At 38.6% G+C, this 18,954-nt stretch overlaps 1 protein-coding gene across 1 annotated transcript; it reads right to left on the bottom strand.

Annotated features, from left to right (window-relative positions):
* Positions 1-533: 533 nt before the first annotated feature.
* On the bottom strand, positions 534-18,182 carry LOC129563382 (transmembrane protein 62-like). The gene is made up of 7 exons (XM_088840240.1): positions 18,145-18,182; positions 16,097-16,256; positions 11,808-11,921; positions 9,531-9,615; positions 5,894-5,998; positions 4,016-4,134; positions 534-1,108 (listed from the first exon to the last, which is right to left on the bottom strand). The coding sequence occupies exons 1-7, from the start codon at positions 18,180-18,182 to the stop codon at positions 782-784; spliced, it is 948 nt and encodes a 315-aa protein (XP_088696366.1). The 3' UTR covers positions 534-781.
* Between the last annotated feature and the right edge of the window lie 772 nt (positions 18,183-18,954).

The raw sequence follows: 18,954 nt of genomic DNA, 5'->3' as shown, positions 1-18,954 counted from the left end.
ACTGTGAAGAAAGCTGAGCGCCGAAGAATTGATACTTTTGAACTGTGGTGTTGGAGAAGACTCTTCAGAGTCCCTTGGACTGCAAGGACATCCAACCAGTCCATAATAAAAGAGATCAATCCTGGGTGTTCATTGGAAGGACTTATGCTAAAGCTGAAACTGCAATACTTTGGCCACCTCATGTGACGAGTTGACTCACTGGAAAAGAGTCTGATGCTAGGAGGGATTGGGGGTAGGAGGAGACGGGGACGGCAGAGAATGAGATGGCTGGATGGCATCACCGACTCGATGGACATGAGTTTGAGTGAACTCCGGGAGTTGGTGATGGACAGGGAGGCCTGGTATGCTGTGGTTCATGGGGTCGCAAAGAGTCAGACACGACTAAGCGACTGAACTGAACTGTCCCTAAAGTGGCCTCCTTACAGGCTGCCAAGTTCCAGACACTGTGCTAGGTACTTTACATGAGGTATCTAAAAAACACACTGAGTAGGCCTCAGATACTCCCGTATCCATCAGCCCCTGCCCTGTGGATCTCCTAGATAAAGGCTTTCTCTTCACAAAAGGAAATCAACCCTTTACCTTCTTGGGGAAAGAAGGAATCACGGCATTATATACAGAATTTTCTGCAGTCCATTCTGCAAGAATCAGTAGTAGGTAATCCCCCAAACTCCCAGGTGTCCAAGGAACAGCAGCTCCCTGAAGTTTGCCCATCAATACTGGCCTTTCGCCTGCTGCTGAGGCAGAGTCCTGGGCTCCAGAGGTGGATGAGGAGATACAGACTTCAGGAGCTCAAGTGTCTTTTGAACCGCACTATGAAGGTTCCAAGCTCAGCAGAGTTCAGTGTCCAAACACAACGAATGAGAACAGGTGTCGCCAGTGTCAACCAGGTCCGTAAAGGGGAGAATAGTAAAGCTAGAGTGCCATATGTCATATGAAGAAAGTAGTAGGAATAAATCTGCCAGATGTACAGCAGTAACATAAATAGGTGGACAGGTATAATTTTCAAGTATTTTCCTTGATGGAGATGAGACCTGAAGCTGTGACCAAAGCACCGCTGCAGCAAAATCCAACACAGGTAAACCATCAAGGGGATGTTAAAAAACACCAGCTGGAAAGAACAGAACAGAACTATTAGCTTATTAAGCCCTGGTGGGGTCAGGTCTCACTAACACATTATTGGTGGCTCCTAAAAATATGTTGCTTTCTCTCTTGGGGGTTAACTGATCCTTTATGCTTTAATCACACTTGTGTCAAAGTCGTTTATTTGCCTGCATCCTTCTGTTCACCTTAAAGGCAAGTGTCATTTCATTTCTGTTGAAGCCCTCAAATGTTTAAGGTAGAAATGAATATATATGTCTATGTACAAACACACACACATACATACATACAGTACTCTTTTTTTTTTGGCAGAGTGAGGGGGGAACTTGGATATCAATATTTTTTCTTGACTTTGCATTTGTAATTGAAGTAACATAATGAATACTGGAATACAAACTAGAAGATTTAAGATTTATAATCCAACCATCACTACAATATGAGTTTTCATTCACCAAATAATTATCGAGCACTCATTATGTGGCAGGCACTGTGCAAGGCTCTAGGCAAGGGACACACTGATGAACAAGTCAGAAAAGATGCTTCAGACAGCTTACATTCTAGGACAGAGAAGAGGAAACCAACCTCCCAAAAAAGAGGAGGGGGAAGATGATTTCAGATGGTGATAAATTCAATGAAGAAAATAACTGGTTACAGGGCAACGGGAGATGGGCCCTCTGAGGTCTGAAGGACAGAAATGAGTCAGTGGAAGAGCATTCCAGGCAGAAGAATAAATAAAAAGCCCAGAGATGGGCCCATCTCCCCTTACCCTCCTGTTGGCCTAGAACATGATAAGGCAGGTGGAATTGGGGGCAGTCAGCAGGACCCAGATCATGTCACTGATCTGTTTTAAGCTGACAACAGGGAGACAAGAGCAATTAGGGGGTTAGAGGGTTACTGTAGTAGCCCAGGCAAGAAATCATTACTGGGGACTTCCCTGGTTCACTGCAAGAATCCACCTTGCAATGCAGGGGATGTGGGTTTGATCCCTGGTTGGGGAACTAAGATCCCATACGCCGTGGAGCAACTAAGCCCATGCACCGCAATTACTGAGTGCCTGTAATCCAGAGTCCAAGCACCACACCTGGAGCCCAAGTGCTGCAAGGAGAGGCCCCTCATGACGCAACGAAGAGCCTGCATGCTGCCATGAAGACCAGACCCAGTCAAATAGTTTTCTTAATAAAGAAATATGATTAGGTAAGAATGGTGGTAACAATGACAGAGAAAAGACATGCACAGTGCTACTTGCTGATGAACTGGATAAAGAGTGTGAGGGAAGGGGAAGAACAAAGATGCATCCTAAATAATGTATTGAAACGGAGAAGAACTGGGGAGAAACAGGTCTGGGGATTCAAATGAAAGGTTCTCTTAGAGGTACATTAAGTTGAGGTTCCTGTGAGATATCTAAGGAAGATGCGAAATGCCAGTTGTATACACAGGCACCTGAGGAGCAGAGAAGTGGTCCAGGTCAGAGAGAGAATAGATTTATGAGCTGTGGGCCTAGATGATACATAAAATCCATTCTGTTTATTAAAATAGGACTGTAAACCCACCTTTTGGTAAAGCTCAGATTTTAGTTGGAATAAGGATGCTCCTGTCAAAGCTATGGTTTTTCCAGTAGTTATGTATATAGATGTTAGAAGTGGACCATAAAGAAAGCTGAGCACCAAAGAATTGATGCTTTTGAACTGTGGTGTTGGAGAAGACTCTTGAGAGTCCCTTGGACTGCAAGGAGGTCAAACCAGTCAGTCAGTCCTAAAAGAAATCAGTCCTGAATACTCATTGGAAGGACTGATGTGAAAGCTGAAGCTCCAACACTTCGGCCACCTAATGGCGAAGAACTGACTCACTGAAAAAGACCCTGATGCTGGGAAACATTGAAGGCACGAGGAGAAAGGGACGATAGAGGATGAGATGGTTGGATGGCATCACTGACTCGATGGACATGAGTTTCAGCAAGCTCTGGGAGCTGGCGGCAGACAGGGAAGCCTGGCGTGCTGCAGTCTGTCGGGTGCAAAGAGTCAGACATGACTGAGGGACTGAACTGAACTGAAGGATGCTCCTGAGAGACAGTCTCCATCTATGTAATAGAAAACTGAACTAGACCTGGATCTCGTCACATATGAAATGCTGCTAACCAGAATATTCTGGCTTGTGGTCAGTGTTCACTAGGCAGAGATCGTCCCTACTTGTCTGCAGATCATGCTTTACTGTCCTCTTACGAGGCTGTGAACTTATTTTGAACCGTGTTTTTGGATCTCTTATAAAATTTCAGATCATCACCTCAGATTTTGATCCATTAGCCCCATTAGGTGAGAACAATAAATAAATAAATTGTTAGGTAAACAGTTTTCAAACCTGTTTACAGAGGTTTGCTATAGGTCTGGGTTTTTTATTTGCGTTTGTTCTAAAGAAATCTCAAGCCAAATGTAAACCTAATATATCAGTGTTTTCATAAACAAGTGAACTGCTAAGACAGCTAGATAGCTTACACTGGGTAACTGATCCACTTTTCTTGTATGTCTACTTTTCCTTTCCTCCCTCTGAAATAGTTTCCTTCTTCATTATCATAACCAATTTTGGTTTACCCAGAGGTCTGTCATTTATTCTACTATAAGTCTCTTCTTTCACTGTTTGTAGATGAAAAAGCACAGTGAAACAAACAACAAAAACCTCTCTCACCTCTTATAAACCCTCCTGCCAAAAATGTATTTTAGATGCTTACAAGAGTGGTGGAAGAAAGAGCTTGGAAAGCACTATAAAAACAAATAAAACACCAAATACTAAAGACTGCCCTGCCGGTAAGTTAGGACACATGATCTGTGGTATTTAATTTGGGATTTGGGATATAATTCATAATTGTTATGCAATTAGTCCAGCAAGACCAAGATGTTCTTAAATTGTATTTCCGAATTCTTACCTGGAGAATTCCAACTATAAACGTCATACTGCCTTGTAGGAAATGTCCATCAACAAAGATCCCAAAGGAAAAGCAGCAGCCCAATTTGCCTTTAGTGATTTCACCAACAAACCATGGGCCTGAAAGAGGCAATGGACAGGAAAGGAATTTATATAACTATGACTCTGATTACACATACCACAAGATACATTTTAGGACTAATGAAGAAATATGGGACGAGTCATCTATAAGCATTCATTTGCATAGCTTTTCTTCTCTGTTAATCTCTGGTGTACCCAATATCCCAGCTAACCAATTATTTGCTCTTTTGCTCCCTCTTTCTCTAGATTATAAAATTGCCTAAGTGCTATATCTGGAATAGATTCCAGTAACAGACTGGAGTACATACACAAACTTTAGAAGATTCTATTGCAGTAATGCATTTACTTTCCTTTAAGAAGCAAAGAGGTACTCCATCGACACCATACTTAATTTTCCAGATAACTGAAATTTACTCCTTTAAGCAATAAGACTTCAACCACTTTAATCATTCTAAAATGTACTTATCTTTCTTATTAATGTTAATGAATATATTTTATCCTTTTCTTGCTGACCCACAATCCTTACTTTGTACATCAACTACATACTCTGGGTTAACATGTTCATAGCTTAACTCACTTCTTTAATTTTTCAGCTGCAATGCCAGAATGACTTTTCTCTACTCCCTGTGTATTTACTGCTCCTTCTCAATGTGCAGGCTTCTGGAACTACTATATTGTCAGGAGTGATTAAGAGACAGTCGGATTTCCCTTCTCAAAATGCAATACTATGATTTGCTGGTAAGAGTAGAGTTCAACTTTAAAAAGTCACAGGTAATTTTCTCAGATATATATTATATATACTCCATTAGATACATCTTAGTTTAAGTTTTAACCTTGAAAAATGAAACAACTTCTCCTCTTCTAATGTTTCCCTTTACAGTCAGGAAACAAATCACTTGCTTTGGTCCTAGTGGAAAACAAGTGTCTGAAACAGGCTCAACCCATCTTCTAACAAAGAAACCGACCTCCAAAGGGGAATCTGCCATAGCTTGTTATACACAATTGTAAAGGGTCATATTTTTATTTAACTACTTTCTGTTCTCTGGTGAGAGTAACTAATGAGGAAATAAAAGTCCAAAGATGGACTAAACGTATAAAATATAGACTAAAGATATATTAACTCCTAAATGACTCTTAGTAAAGAACATTTGTAAAAAGTTTTAAAAAGAGACTCACAGGACTTTCCGTTTCCATAAATGACTAAAGTGATTTTGTCCGTATTGAGTGTAATAATTAATATGAGAAGAGCTCAGATGCCTGAACTCACTGCTTATCTCGGCTTCTCTCTCTTTTGAGCTGAGTGTTTAGGAGTCACGTGGTAGTAAAGAGTCTTTCAACTACATAATAGGCATTGTGCTTACTGCTGTGCATAGAGAGGAACAGGATAGATAAGACATCAGTCGATATTCTAATGAGGGGAGAGAAGACATACACAGAAGATAATCACAAATTCTGACAAAGTAATGAAAGAAATAAAGTGTGGTGAACTAGAGGACAAAACTTTCATATGATCAAAGGCTGCTCTGAGGAGACGACATTTAAACGGAACTCCTGTCTTCTATTAAGTTTCTACCCAAATACTAATTCTCACGGTCCTCTCGGCACCCTTGAGTTAGCGTGGTGTTGATTGAATGTGCTTTAAGTTAGGACATCTGTATCCCCCAGATCATGCCCCAGGAAATGGAGAAGCCACGTGCCAGGCATCGTGCTCCTCAGAGCCTAAATGGCTAATGTGAAAATTTTCAGTACATTCTTGGGCAGAATTCTCCACAATTTTCAGGTTTCCTAAATGACTTACCCAGCACTGTATACAGGGTCAGCAACAACACAGAATAGTAGGAGAGATTGAGTTTGCTCAAGACATGAAGGGAAAATGACGTCAAATTTATAAATCCCTGCAGTCCTAAACAGAATAAATTTGAAAACTCCAGTAAACACATTCAAAGTTCAGGTTCTTTAAAATACTTTCTAGAAGACTTCCAATGGCTATCTACTACATCTACAGCAAATCATTTGTAATATGGATGACTTGACTTTAAATCAGAAGTTGGCAGGAATTCTGGTAAGCCATTTCACTTAGAATTACAGAGAAGTTCAAAGCAATGGTGTAGTTGCAAGACAGACAGACACACACACACACACACGCATAAATATTCTGTGCTCAAAAAATGATCAAGTCTTTGGTTTCCATGAGACTTAGTATCTGAATGTAGAAACTTCCAAAAGTTATATCAAAGTAAGTCAAAGGTCACCCAGTGTTCTGGGTGCACTGCAACACTATTTACAACAGCTAAGACATGGAAACAACCTAAATGTGTGCATGCGTGTGTGCTCAGCCATGTCTGACTCTTTGTGACCCCACAGACTATAGCCCACCAGGTTCTTCCATCCATGGAATTCTTGAGGCAAGAATACCAGACTGGGTTGCCATTTCCTATTCCAACACACTGTGTATAAGACAGATCATCAACAAGGATCTACTGTACAGCAGCTTTGGTTCCAAATTGGGAGAACTGTACATGAAGGTTGTCTATTGTCACCCTGCTTATCTAACTTCTATGCAAAGTACATCATGCAAAATGCCGAGCTGGAAGAAGCACAAGTTAGAATCAAGATTGCAGGGAGAAATATCAATAATCTCAGATATGCAGATGACACCAAACGTACGGCAGAAAGCAAAGAACTAAAGAGCCTCTTGATGAAGGTGAAAGAGGAGAGTGAAACAGTTAGCTTAAAACTCAACTAAGATCATGACCCCCGATCCCATCACTTCATGGCAAATAGGTGGGGAAACAACGGAAACAGTGACAAGACTTTATTTTCTTGGACTCTAAAATCACTGTGAATGGTGACCACAGCCATGAAATTAAAAGACGCTCTTTCCTTGGAAGAAAAGCTATGACCAACCTAGACAGCATATTAAAAAACAGAGACATTACTTTGCCAACCAATGTCTGTAGTCAAAGCTATAGTTTTTCCAGTAGTCATGTAAAGATGTGAGAGCTGGACAATAACAAACGCTGAACGCTGAAGAACTGATGCCTTCAAACTGTGGTCCTGGAGAAGACTCTTGAGAGGCCCTTGGACAGCAAGGAGTTCAAACCAGTCAATCCTGAAGGAAATCAGTCCTGAATATTCATCGGAAGGACTAATGCTGAAGATGAAGCCCCAATACTGGCCACCTGATGTGAAGAGCCAACTCACTGGAAAAGACCCTGATACTGGGAAAGATTGAAGGCAGGAGGAGAAGGGGACCACAGAGGATGAGACGGTTGGATGGTTTCACCAACTCAATGGACATGAGTTTGAGCAAGCTCCAGGAGCTGGTGATGGAGAGGGAAGCCTGGCGTGTGACAATCCACAGGGTCACAGAGAGTGGACAGGAGTGAGTGACTGAACAGAAACAACTGTACAGCACAGGGAACTCTGCTCAGTGTTCTGTGATGACCTCCATGAGGAGAGAGCCTGAGAGAGAATGGACACATGCATGCGTTTACCTGAATCACTGTGCTGTGTACCTGAAACGCAACAGTATAAATCAAATGTACTCCAATGAATTTTTAAAACTATATATATATATATATATCTCAAAGGCAAATATCAAACTTTAATCTTAAGTATGAATATCTAAAGTTACCATGAGTATCTGTCCAATATTCCCTTCCCATATGTGATGCAGCTCTTAACTCAGTTATCCTCTTACTTCAACTGAAAGGGATCCCTAAAAGATCTCCAGATTAACACCTCTGAAAATACAGTGCCAGAAAGCCAAAGCGCCAGGGCTTTATTCTGCAGCCACAGACTAGAGCATCACAGATCCTCAGCCCCAGCCAGCCAGTTCACTGGTCTGCGGCTGATCATGTACCAGGTATCAGAAGACTGTGATGGGAAGCTCAGGACACGCTGAGCAACACCTGAGGGCAAACTCTCTAAAGGACTGGCCCCAGGGAAAGACAGCCTGAGAGAAGTGAAACGGCAGGTCTTCCCTAGTAGACCAGCACGTTCATTTCACACTCATAACGCTGCGCAACCCGACAGACAGTCACAGACGAAGCCTGACGCCGCGCGGCCTTTCTCACCCTGGGTGTTGCATCCTTCCTGCTCAATCCTCTCTCGTTCCAGCCTGGGACTCCTCAGGGGATGGTCCACGTATCCATCCATCATCATTGTTTATTTATTTTAAATATAGCATTCTTTAGCCTGAGAGGCAGCTATGCTCTACATTTTAAGGAATGATTCTCTACTTGGACCATTCATTAGAATAACCTGGGGGAACTTTTAGCAAAGACTCATGCCCAAGTCTCACCCTCCAGAGATTCTGATTTAGTTGGCCTGGGAAAGAGGGGAGTTGAGGCAGCAACCCAGGGGATTCTAGGCAGCAGGACTGAGAAATACTGCTCTGGACAGAGCCGTGCTTCTCAGCCCTACCACACACTGGGATCATCTGAGGAGCTTTAAAAAATACTGATGCTTAGGTCCTACCCGCAGACATTCTGTGTAAGCACTGAAAGTACTGTGTAGACACTGCGATTTTAAAAGTTCCCCAGGGCATTCTAAGGTGTAGTCAGATTGAGAAGTGTTTACAGAAAAGAACTGACCTGGAGTCAGACTCTTATTAGTTATAAGACACTAGATAACCTACATTAACTCTGCAATCCTCAGTTTTCTAGCCTTTAAATGGGAAACAATAATACCTACCTCACAGGATTGTTGTAAGATTAAGATAATGTAAGTAAAAATACGTTGTGAATTTTAAATAACTGTACAAAAATACTGGTAATCCCACATGAGGCTGAGGCCTCCCTCAAATATTTATTTATTTACATTTTGTGCAATAATGCTTTTTGAACTTTTTCACAGAATTTAAAAATATATATATAAGCAGGAAAACATTCAGTAGGATATGAATACTACCTATGCAGTTAACCATCTTATGGTTTAATCTTTACTACAGTCCTCCCCTTCCCCACAATCAGTTCCTGGGATTTCATCCAAGCCAGGAAGGAATAAGGAACATTTACTTCAACAAGTGTCAATATTTATTGTCTGTAATACACAAACTCAGAGCTGGGTGCTGTAGAAAACAGAAAAGAAGTACTAAACAAGGACTCCTATATTGAGGAACTTGAGTCTGATTGAGGAGAAAATATATACATTTGAAGTGGTGATGTAAACAAGGTGATTGGCTGGTTAAGTACAGAATTAATCCTTAGGAAGGACTCTTGGCATTCAGAGACACAAAAGTTCATTATGACCTGGAATTGTTGGAGAAAATGGTACGGAAAAGGGGGTTTGAAGTGAACACGATAGTTTGAAGGATGCACCTCACAGAGTTCAGGCAAAGACAGTCTGCACTGGTATTTGTTTAGTCAGGAGATTATGGAATGCATAAAAGTAAGGTCTTCTAAGAATAAAAGGAACCCATGGTGACTAACCGCTATGCTCTGCATATGCTCGATACCGAAAAATAATGCGAACAATGAGCCGCATCAGCACAATCATCACAAATATGACCCGGGCCTGCAGACAAAGAGAGATTAACATGGAACAGACAAATGGCTACATCTTCAGTTTTTATAAACAGCCCTTTAACACAAATGGAAATGACATCATTAGGAGAAATGACTATCTAAGAAAAATATACAGTCAAAGAGAATTGAAAATCTGATGCAGCAAAGAAGATAATTATAAGTTGCCACAGCATTTGTCTTTTAAGATTTGGATACCTGGACCAACATTGAAACTAAATAATCTCATACAGTTACATAAAATCAAATTAAAATAGTCCACTTTCAGTGTACTAGGTTAAGTATACTTTGTGCTGTTTTATTTAAAGTGTTCAAAGGGTGTTACAAACTTACAGTTACAGGGGGAGGGCAGAAGGGGAGAAGGGATAGTTAGGTAGTTTGGGATGGACATGTACATACTGCGATATTTAAAGTGGATAATCAACAAAGACCTACTGTATAGCACAGGGAACTCTGCTCAATATTATGTAACAACCTATATGGAAAAAGAATTTGAAAAAGAATAGATACATGTAAATGTATAACTGAATCACTTTGCTGTACACTTGAAACTATCACAACACCGTTAATCAACTACACACCAATATAAAACAAAAAGTTCTTTTAAAAAGTATAAAAGTGGAAAAAGAAAAAACCCAGCATGCAGTACACTACAAGCTGAATGAACAGAGACTGTATTTCCTTATGCTTTCTCCACCAGGAAATCACTTACTTGAAGGTGAATTCATAGTAAAGAGACATGTAATCTAGGTTCTTGTGCTCCAAGGACGGGCCCCAGCTCATCTCTGGAATCACCTTGAGCCTCTTAGGAATGCAGAGTCTCAGGCCCCATTTCAGCTCTACTAATCAGAATCAGCCTCTTATTCACATTTCCAGGTGATTCATAAGTACAGCAAAGTTTTCAAAGCCTGATCTAGGTGACTATTAAAAATCACCCAAAAAAGAAAAAGTAATAAATGATTTGTAAAAATGAGATGCAAATGCCCATTAGGCATATTTTTTAATGTTCAATCACACAAGAAATAAAAGTATATTAAAATAATAAGTAATGCACATTAGGTCTGTGAGGATATAAGAGGATATTAAGCTATCTTTGGAAGGTGAAATGAAAGGGGCTTAAATTTTCTTCTCAACATTGTAGTGCACTTTATGTTAATACCCAGGAGACGGAGATCTGAGGAAACTAGACTGTAAATTGCCAAAGATTCTCTGAAAGACAGTTTGACAGTGTATTAAAAACTAAAAAAACAACAAAAAAATTTATTCATTCAAGAAATACTTATTTGAGGGTCTACTTGTGTTAGGCATACCAAAAAGACACACTTGCCCTCATGGGACTTATCTTTTTGTGAGGGAGAAGAGACCAAAAACAACAAATGTAATAAATAATTTTAAAACCTGTGTAATTATATAAATTATATAATAAATAAATGAAGCATGTAGAATAATGTGTCCATTCTTTGATCCAACAATTCATTTCTAGAAATTTCCAAAAAATCTATTAAATGCAGAAACAAGCAATATGTTTACAGTAGAGGGAAAAATTGGAAACAAATGCTCAGCAATAGGGAAATGGTCAAATAAATTAAGATATGTCTATGACAATATAATACAGCCAATAAGAATCATTTATAAAACAAATCTGACGTAAGAAAATCATCAAAACAAATTCCTCAGTAGAAGAAATCAAATGGAAAAACAGAATGAAAAGTATATTACCATTTTATACTAAAACTTATATCCAAATGTAAATAAGAGAAAAATAAACAAATAGTATTCTAAGGAGAAATACAATGGTTCTAATGGTTAGTGTGATAAAAGAATGATGTGGGGTTCATAATACTTTATTTCTAAATTTTCCAGTTTTTCTGTATTAAGCATGTATTATTTATGTGGGAAGAAATATTTTTGAAATATCCTAATTTAGCACAGTTCCTATAATTCCCTTAGTGATCCTTGTTTTATGTCATTACTTAGAACCAGGTTCCAGAACAGGTACTCCATGTCCGTGTCTCCTCTTCTTTTAATTCAAATCAATTTAAAGCCATTGTATTCTTCTAGACAAACAACTAAACTTTTAATCTGATAAGGTTCTGCTTTCTCATCACATGAGTATATTATTTATGACATTAGACCTACCAAATCTAGTAAAAACCTATATAATACTAAGTTGAATTTACTCACCACAGTACAATGGTCAGTAAAGAGAATAAATGATGCCAGGGGATCAAGTCTGAGGTGAACATCCTCTCGAGCTGAAAATATGCGGTGAGCACTCTTACTTCTTCCGGCAGAATCCTAGTAATAGGCACGATAGGAAAGCAGCCCTCACGTGCAAATATGTGCAACGGCCCAGGATTAAGTTTCCAATGATTCTCGTCAATTAGCTCAGAATAAGTGACACCTTTTTCATTTATTTTTGAGTCTTCCTATAAGAACTTGATTTTTTTCCCACAGTTATCTTCGTACTTTATTTTTTTTTTTTCACTTTAAACTTTTTATTTTGTACTGGGGTATAGCTGATTAACAATGTTGTGGTAGTTGCAGGTGAACATACGAGCACTTCAAATAAAACTTCTTTTAAACTTTGTAATTCTAGATTTGAATTGGAAATACTAGTGTATATCACAAAGTAGTCTTAGATAAAACATCTGTATTTCCTTTTGTTTATTGAAAAGACATAAAAACAGTAATGAGCTGTCTCAAAATAAAATTCCCCACTGCATGAAACCAATGGTCTTTAGAGAAATAGCTGATTCCAATTTTTTAAAAAATTTATTTATTTATTTTAATTTTTGAGTAAGAAATGCATGAGGGCTTAGAACATCTTTGTACCAGAAAGCAAGAAAATGTAACAAGGACTATTAGAATTGTATCAGAGGACTTAGTGGCCAACTTAAAGAGGCTCCTACCAGCCAAAGATGGGACGACTGAGCATCAAAAAAATAAATAAATAAATGCAATGGAGTGAAACATACCAACCACGTTTTTTTAAAGTATGACTTCATAATGATACTAAAAGACTCATTTGGTGACCTTTGGCAGACGGTGGAGAACTCATTATTCTGAAAGCAGGTTTAGAAAAGGGAAGGTGGAGGATGAGTGAAGACTCTATCCTGCCTTTCCCGTATGAACTCTGTATCTGGGGATCAAATAGGTGAGGCAAATTTTTTCTTTATGGGAATCTTCTAATTAATACTCATGTAAGTAAGAGTGGCAATTTGAATATCACCATTTTATAACTCCAGTGAAGTAATGTGTTAGTCTCAGACTCTCAGTAGGTGCTAGAACTCCCACAGTGAAAAGCTGGTTGGGTACTTCATAATGAATGGAGGATAAGCCAGCAATGTGCTGGCACTGACTTGTCTGACAAGGGCCAATTGCTACATGTTCAGGAACACTGCAGACCAGCTAATGTGTTGGTAGCTTAAAACCAGCTACAGGAGGAATATTTATACTATGGAAATTGGGATAAATCAAGTTCCTCCCTTCAAACATGCCCCAAGTTAGTAGTTAAACATTTACCAAAACACCACTGTGTAGGGTCAACAATATGTACATACAGTGATCAATTTTGATATTGTTAAAAGAGAGACAACCAGATATTATAGACTTCTGATAAAAGCATAAAACACCAAAGGAAGTATTCCTGCCAAAAAACAGACTCAAATATGATCAAACCTTAAAATATAACTACCAGTTATAGAAACTAGAGGGGACGGAGAATCATACTACATAATACCACATGGATACAAACGGCAAAAGTCTAGAATACAGAAACACTAGAGCATAAAAGGTCCAGTTTCCAAAGTAAACAAATTGCAAGGGGGAAGAAGGAAGGAGGATGGAAAGGTAACCTACAGATTAAGAAACTGAAAAGACAAATCAGCTAAATGCAATATTTGAGCCTTGTCTGAATTCTGATTTGAACCAACCAAGGGCAATATAAATGACAAAATGAGAAAACTGGAACATTAGCTAAATAGTTTGAAATTAAGGTATAAGTGTTAATTTTTCAGGTGTGATATGGTATTATCATTACTTTTTTAAAACAGTTATCTTTTAGTGATACATACTAGCATATTAATATTTACACAGATGAAATAACATTGTGGTACACGAGGAAGTAGATGGGGTATACATGAAACAAGACTGTTCATGAGTTGATAATCTTTAAAGTTGGTCAATTCGTTAAAGTTGGGAATTCATTATAGTATTATCTCTTGCACTTATTTAAAAAATTCCCTATCGTGAAAAGCTTTAAACCAGCAAAAAGAACTTGCACTGGTGTTTATCGAACTTTTATTTCTCAAATGTTCTTACTCTGAATTACATATTCTTGGTTTTTTTTTAAGTTCTTATTTTAATGCAGGGATTCTCTTTGAGAGAGATTTCTAAAGTTTACTCTTTAAATTGGCAAAGCAGGCACAATAATCTTACATTCTGGTTTTCAAACTTTAATGTACATCAGAATCACCTGGAGGGATTGTCAAAACATAGGGTTAGCTTCCATCTCCAGAGTGTCTGATTCATAGGTTTGAGATGGGACTTCTAATGAGTTTCCAGGTGATGTTGATGCTACTACTTCAGGAAGCACACTGAGAACTGATTGAAAGGTCTAGTTGGTACTAGGTTGCCTGGAAATGTACAGATATTCAATAAATACATGCATAGATAAAATAAAATAAATCAGTGTCTTCTCCCATGAAGTTTTCTCTCAGACTTATCTTTATCTATATGTAAACTATATTTGTAAATACAAATATCTATATGTAAACTATATAAACTTATACATAAACTTATCTATATGTAAACTATATGTAAATCTGCATGTAAAAGGACAGAATTTTCTCATTGATGAATAAGGGGACTAGGTTCCCTATTTTAGTATTCAGTAGACTAATTTCTTAGAATTATATTCATATAGACAGAAAACAGATCAGTGGTTGCCTTAAATGGGGGTAGAAGGAAAGCAGTTGCAAAAGGACATAAGAAGACTTTTGAGGGAGACAGATGGTATTGATTGTAGGAATGGTTTCAAGGATGTGCAAGTCAAAACTCACCAAACTGTACTCTTAAATAGATGGGTTTTAAATATAAATTACATCTCAAAAATGTAAGAAATATGAAACATATAAAAATATATGTTATTTCACATTTTTACTAAGGATTCAACTAAGCAGGCAGGAATGTTTTGAGGAAAGTGAACTATGGTTTCTTCCTTATAAAACGAGCAATCCAAAGATTTGGGAGTTCTACCTTCCTACAAGGAGCAGGTCTCCTGTGGTTGCTCTCACTTCTTCCCCGTGACTGTAAAGATAGGGAACAATTTATTCTATGTGTACTTAAATCTTCAAGTCGTTTTAAAATAAGCCAACTTCTAATATGAAAGACATTAAGGAGAGCATCCCCTCCTTCCACATCCTACCCATGAGTTTCTTCTTCCTTCTAAGCAGATGGGTGGCACTGCAAAGTGCCTTCTCCTGTTTCCTCATCTATGAACTGGGGATAAAACTTACATCATGGAACATTGCTACATGGATTTAGGAAAAAAAAAAAAAATCCTAAGTGTCTTAGAAAAAGAAGCTCAGTAAATAGCTCCTTCCTGCTCAAAATCCTTCTCTGAGACACACATATAAAAAAGACGAGACTAATTACATGTGTTTTCTGAAGGATTACTTGGCAATCTTCAAACTAAGACTCAACATTAAAAGATCAGCTTCAAACTGTCATCAAACCATAGTGTGGTAGAGATTGACAGGTTTTTTTTCAAGAAACTAATTTTCCAGCACAGTCTATCACCTAACGCGTTTCAGTATATTGATAAAACTGCTCGATTTTGGTAATGATGATCACTTTCTACTCTGGCAGGTCTGCTGAATTAAATGCCCCACAAGCTGAATCACAAAAGGGATAGGCAGGCAGTCACTGCACACCCTATCAAATGCCCACTCCTCCCAAAAAAAATCTCTTTGATGCCTTGAAAATTCTCTATCCTAGGCTTTCAAAACAGTAAAAATAATTTTTTTTACTATGTGTACTTATATCTTCAAGTCATTTTAAAATAAGCCAACTTCTAATGTGAAAGACATTAAGGAGAGCATCCCCTCCTTCCATCCTACCCATGAGTACAGCAGTCAAAGGTGTGGACACATAAATACATGTTTTCTGACTTATTCTCTTTAGATATATCGGGGAAATTCTGGTCAAAGTTGGAAGAAAGCAAAAGAATGATTCCCTGGGATTAAAAGAGAGGGAACTGTAGTTGGTAGTTGCACACTCATGTTCTCTGCCCAGTTTTCAGTCTAACAGCAGAATTGCTCCTGAGTGGATATGTTCAGAACATATTAAATCCAGTGTATTCAAAATTTTTTACTTAGTTTCATCTTAATCAACTGACTAAGAAAAAAAAAAATCAAAGTTCAATGTGGCTACTAAGCATTTACATATCAAGTTCAAAATTACTAACTTACCTGAACGATTACTTCTATGTTATGTGTCTTATTACTGTAGTTTTTCGGGTTCCACTTTAGTATGAAAATAGGACCAGACAAATGACTAGCTTGCCTTAAAAGAACTCCATCAATCTTAACTGCAACTGAAGTAATGGAGGATAAGGAAAAGGCCAAGACTCTAAAATGAAAGCATAAATGCATGGTTTTAGGTATTTGCCATTGTTTCTATAAAGAAGAATAACCCTGTTATAACCTGAAAAGATGTAAGTACAGTAAACCTTCTGTCGGTTGGTCTTCAGGTTCCTGAGATGTGGAACCTGTGGATTCAACCAACCATGGATTGAAAATATTCAAAAAAGAAAAATTTCACAAAGCTTGCATTTGCCTTGCACCAGCAACTATTTACACAGAAGTTACATTGTATTAGGTATTATTAAGTAATCTGTTATTGTTCAGTCACTAAGTTGTATCCAACTCTTTTGCAACCCCATGGAATATAGCCCAGCAGATCCTTTGTCCATGGGATTTCCCAGGCAAAAATACTGGAGTGGGTTGCCGTTTCCTTCTCCAGGGGATCTTCCCAACCCAGGGATTGCACACGCATCTCCAGCATTGCAGGCAGATTCTTTACCACTGAGCCACCAGAAAAGTCCATAGGTAATCTAGGTAAGATTTGAAGTCTAGGTTATAGGCAAATACTACACCATATTACATAAGGGACTTGAGCATCTGAAGACTCTGGTATTTGCAGGGGGTCCTGGAATCAGTCTTGCAGAGATACTGAAGGGCAACTGTAAAATAGACCATTACACTCTGCAACTGTTCATATGACACTATTCATATGATCTGATTTCTTTTTAAACGGTGGCTTCTGGAGTTGTATAACTCAGCAAACCTGAAAAGGTGAGAAATTAGAAACTACTCTAAATCTAAATCTGATATCCAGCTCCTATCAAGAAACTTAACTGAGAGATATACGTTCCACTTAGTTAGTAATCAAAAGAAATAAAACAGCTTGGTACCCTTTTTTTCCAGAATAATGAATAAATATTTTTAAAAGTACAGTATCCAATAATGATAAGAGTTCTGTGAAATCTGCACTCCTATTTCTTGGTAACATTATAAATTAGTTACAGTTTCCAAATAAGGAAAGGAGTATATCAAAGCTGTATATTGTCACCCTGCTTACTTAACTTATACGCAGAGTACATCATGAGAAACACTGGGCTGGAAGAAGCACAGCTGGAATCAAGATTGCAAGGAGAAATATCAATAACCTAAGATATCCAGATGACACCACCCTTATGGCAGAAAATGAAGAAGAACTAATAAAGACTTGATGAAAGTGAAAGAGGAGAGTGAAAAAGTTGGCTTAAAACTCAACATTCAGAAAACTAAGATCATGACATCTAGTCCCATCACTTCAAGGCAAATAAATGGGGAAACAATGGAAACAGTGACAGACTTTATTTTTGGGGGCTCCAAAATCACTGCAGATGGTAACTGCAGCCATGAAATTAAAAGACGCTTGCTTCTTGGAAGAAAAGCTATGACCAACCTAGATAGCATATTAAAAAGCAGAGACATTACTTTGCCAACCAAGGTCTGTCTAGTCAAGGCTATGGTTTTTTCAGTATTCATGTATGGATGTGAGTTGGACTATAAAGAAAGCTGAGTGACAAAGAATTGATGCTTTTGAACTGTGTTGTTGGAGAAGACTCTTGAGAGTCCCTTGGACTGCAAGGAGGTCCAACCAGTCCATCCTAAAGGAAATCAGTCCTGAATATTCATTGGAAGGACTGATGCTGAAGCTGAAACTGCAATCCTTTGGCCACCTGATGGGAAGAGTTGACTCATTTGAAAAGACCCTGGTGCTGGGAGGGATTGGGGGCAGGAGGAGAAGGGGGTTTCAGAGGATAAGATGGCTGAATGGCATCACAGACTCAATGGGCATGAGTCTGAGTAAACTCCGGGAGTTGGTGATGGACAGGGAGGCCTGGCATACTGCAGTCATGGGGTTGCAAATAGTTGGACACGACTGAGCGAGTGAACTGAACTGAACTGACATCTCCAGACAAGTTCTGGATTTAAAAACCAGCTCCATATTGGATGTCACCAGTTATTTCAAGGCTTGTGAAGTGCCCCTTGCCTCATTTGTGCTTCTTCAAGTGACAGTTAAAATTCACTGTAATAAATCCCAAATACCTTCCTAATCACCCACTAGAGTAAACTGCTGGTCCATTTTTCTCTCCCAGTACTGAGGTATTAAAATTTCATCTTCTCTTCCATCTACAGGTCATTCTGCAGAGGAATTGATGCTACCGGAATGGTCCATAGCCTTCACACTTCAACGTGTATAAGAATCACCTGGAGTTTAACATAACCTTCAGGTTCCCGGGCCCTCCTCACAAGTCTATCCCAGGCCAGGCACTGTGCCAGCAGATTTTACATGCAAAATGTGAGGGAGACATTATTCTTTTCAAGTGATAAAACAGAAACTTACAGACATGAAGAGAATAGATTTTGCCATAATTCAGCTAGGTGTTTTATCTTTCAAGAGATTAGGATAGCCCTAGTGAAAATTATACCTAATCTGAGTATGGCTTCTAGCTAATGTTTAACTGTAATGTTTTCCCTCTTTGCTCTGGTCAACATTATAACATCATTTTTTTTTTTTAGCTGATTTCTTAAATAATGTCACCTAAAGCACTATGGACATGAGTTTGAGTGAACTCCGGGATTTGGTGATGGACAGGGAGGCCTGGCGTGCTGTGATTCATGGGGTCGCAAAGAGTCGGACACGACTGAGCGACTGAACTGAACTGAACTGAAAGCACTATACTTGATCAACAGCTCGATTTAATAAAGAAACACTT

The sequence above is a fragment of the Moschus berezovskii genome, chromosome 9 (assembly GCF_049115385.1).
Source record: "Moschus berezovskii isolate FMDL1 chromosome 9, NW_MosBer_1.0, whole genome shotgun sequence".
Classification (NCBI taxonomy): Eukaryota; Metazoa; Chordata; class Mammalia; order Artiodactyla; family Moschidae; genus Moschus; species Moschus berezovskii.
This window is presented reverse-complemented; position numbering and strand designations above follow the sequence as displayed.

Bases quoted from the DNA above. Each gene is read 5' to 3' on its own strand.
- LOC129563382 (XM_088840240.1), bottom strand. From the start codon at position 18,182: ATGGAGCTGGTTTTTAAATCCAGAACTTGTCTGGAGAT. The intron at 11,922-16,096 runs GTAAGTTAGTAA...GCCTATTACTAG, and splicing joins ACATAGAAGTAATCGTTCAG to GATTCTGCCGGAAGAAGTAA. The intron at 9,616-11,807 runs GTGAGTAAATTC...CTTTGTCTGCAG, and splicing joins TTACTGACCATTGTACTGTG to GCCCGGGTCATATTTGTGAT.